This window comes from Papio anubis, chromosome 5 (assembly GCF_008728515.1).
Source record: "Papio anubis isolate 15944 chromosome 5, Panubis1.0, whole genome shotgun sequence".
Classification (NCBI taxonomy): domain Eukaryota; kingdom Metazoa; phylum Chordata; class Mammalia; order Primates; family Cercopithecidae; genus Papio; species Papio anubis.
In genome coordinates, this window is record NC_044980.1 from 30,842,212 (window position 1) to 30,843,418 (window position 1,207).

The 1,207-nt window shown below is 46.1% G+C and overlaps 1 protein-coding gene across 1 annotated transcript; it reads left to right on the plus strand.

The window, feature by feature from the left end:
• The first annotated feature begins 538 nt into the window (after nt 1-538).
• LOC101011079 (40S ribosomal protein S26-like) lies at nt 539-981 on the plus strand. The gene has a single exon (XM_009208210.3). It carries the CDS (start codon nt 554-556, stop codon nt 908-910), a length of 357 nt encoding a protein of 118 aa, XP_009206474.2. The 5' UTR covers nt 539-553; the 3' UTR covers nt 911-981.
• The last annotated feature ends 226 nt before the right edge of the window (nt 982-1,207 follow it).

Below are 1,207 nucleotides of genomic sequence, written 5' to 3' on the forward strand. Positions count from 1 at the left end.
AAACGGCACAAAATGCAGCTAGATCCATTGAGCAAGTTTACACAAATATAATTCAAGAAACAGAAGCAAAACCCTGGGTTTTGGCTAAATTGCTAAGTGACATTATTCATGTTAGGTAAACTTGGCCATTGGTGAACAGTCATGTTTGTATTGATAGTATGAAAACTAGTGCTATCGGCTGGGTGCAGTGGCTCACGTCTGTAATCCCAACACTTTGGGAGGCAAAGGCAGGTGGATCACAAGGTCAGGAGTTCATGACCAGTCTGGTCAAGATGGTGAAACCCCGTCTCTACTAAAGATACAAAAAAATTAGCTGGGTGTGGTGGCCGGCGCCTGTAATCCCAGCTACTCGGGAGGCTGAGGCAGAGAATTGCTTGAACCCGGGAGGCCGAGGTTGCAGTGAGCCAAGATCACACACCACTGCACTCCAGCCTGGGTGACAAGGCGAGACTCCGTCTCAAAAACAAACAAACAAATAAACAATAAACGAAACAGAAAACCAGTGCTATCAGCTGTAATTATAAAATATGGGTGAGGGCTCTCTTCGGTCCGTATGACCAAGATGACAAAGAAAAGAAGGAACAACGGTCGTGCCAAGAAGGGCCGCGGCCATGTGCAGCCTATTCGCTGCACTAACTGTGCCCGAAGCGTGCCCAAGGACAAGGCCATTAAGAAATTCGTCATTCAAAACATAGTGGAGGCCGCAGCAGTCAGGGACATTTCTGAAGTGAGCGTCTTTGATGCCTATGTGCTTCCCAAGCTGTATGTGAAGCTACATTACTGTGTGAGTTGTGCAATTCACAGCAAAGTAGTCAGGAATCGATCTCGTGAAGCCCGCAAGGACCAAACACCCCCTCCCCGATTTAGACCTGCGGGTGCTGCCCCACGTCCCCCACCAAAGCCCATGTAAGGAGCTGAGTCCTTAAAGACTGAGACAGACTATTCTCTGGAGAAAAATAAAATGGAAATTGTACTTAAAAATATATATATATATATATATGGGTGAGGTAAGAAGCTTACATAAATCTTTTTTTTTTTTTTTTTTTTTTGAGACGGAATCTTTCTCTATCGCCCAGGCTGCAGTGGAGTGGTGCAATCTCGGCTCACTGCAACCTCTGCCTCCTAGTTTCAAGCGATTCTTCTGCCTCGGACTCCAAGGAACTGGGATTACATGTATCCACCACCAGCCCCGGCTAATTTTAATAGA

What these genes read in the sequence shown, in the direction of transcription:
- LOC101011079 (XM_009208210.3), top strand. Translation starts at nt 554, where the DNA reads ATGACCAAGATGACAAAGAAAAGAAGGAACAACGGTCGTGCCAAGAAG.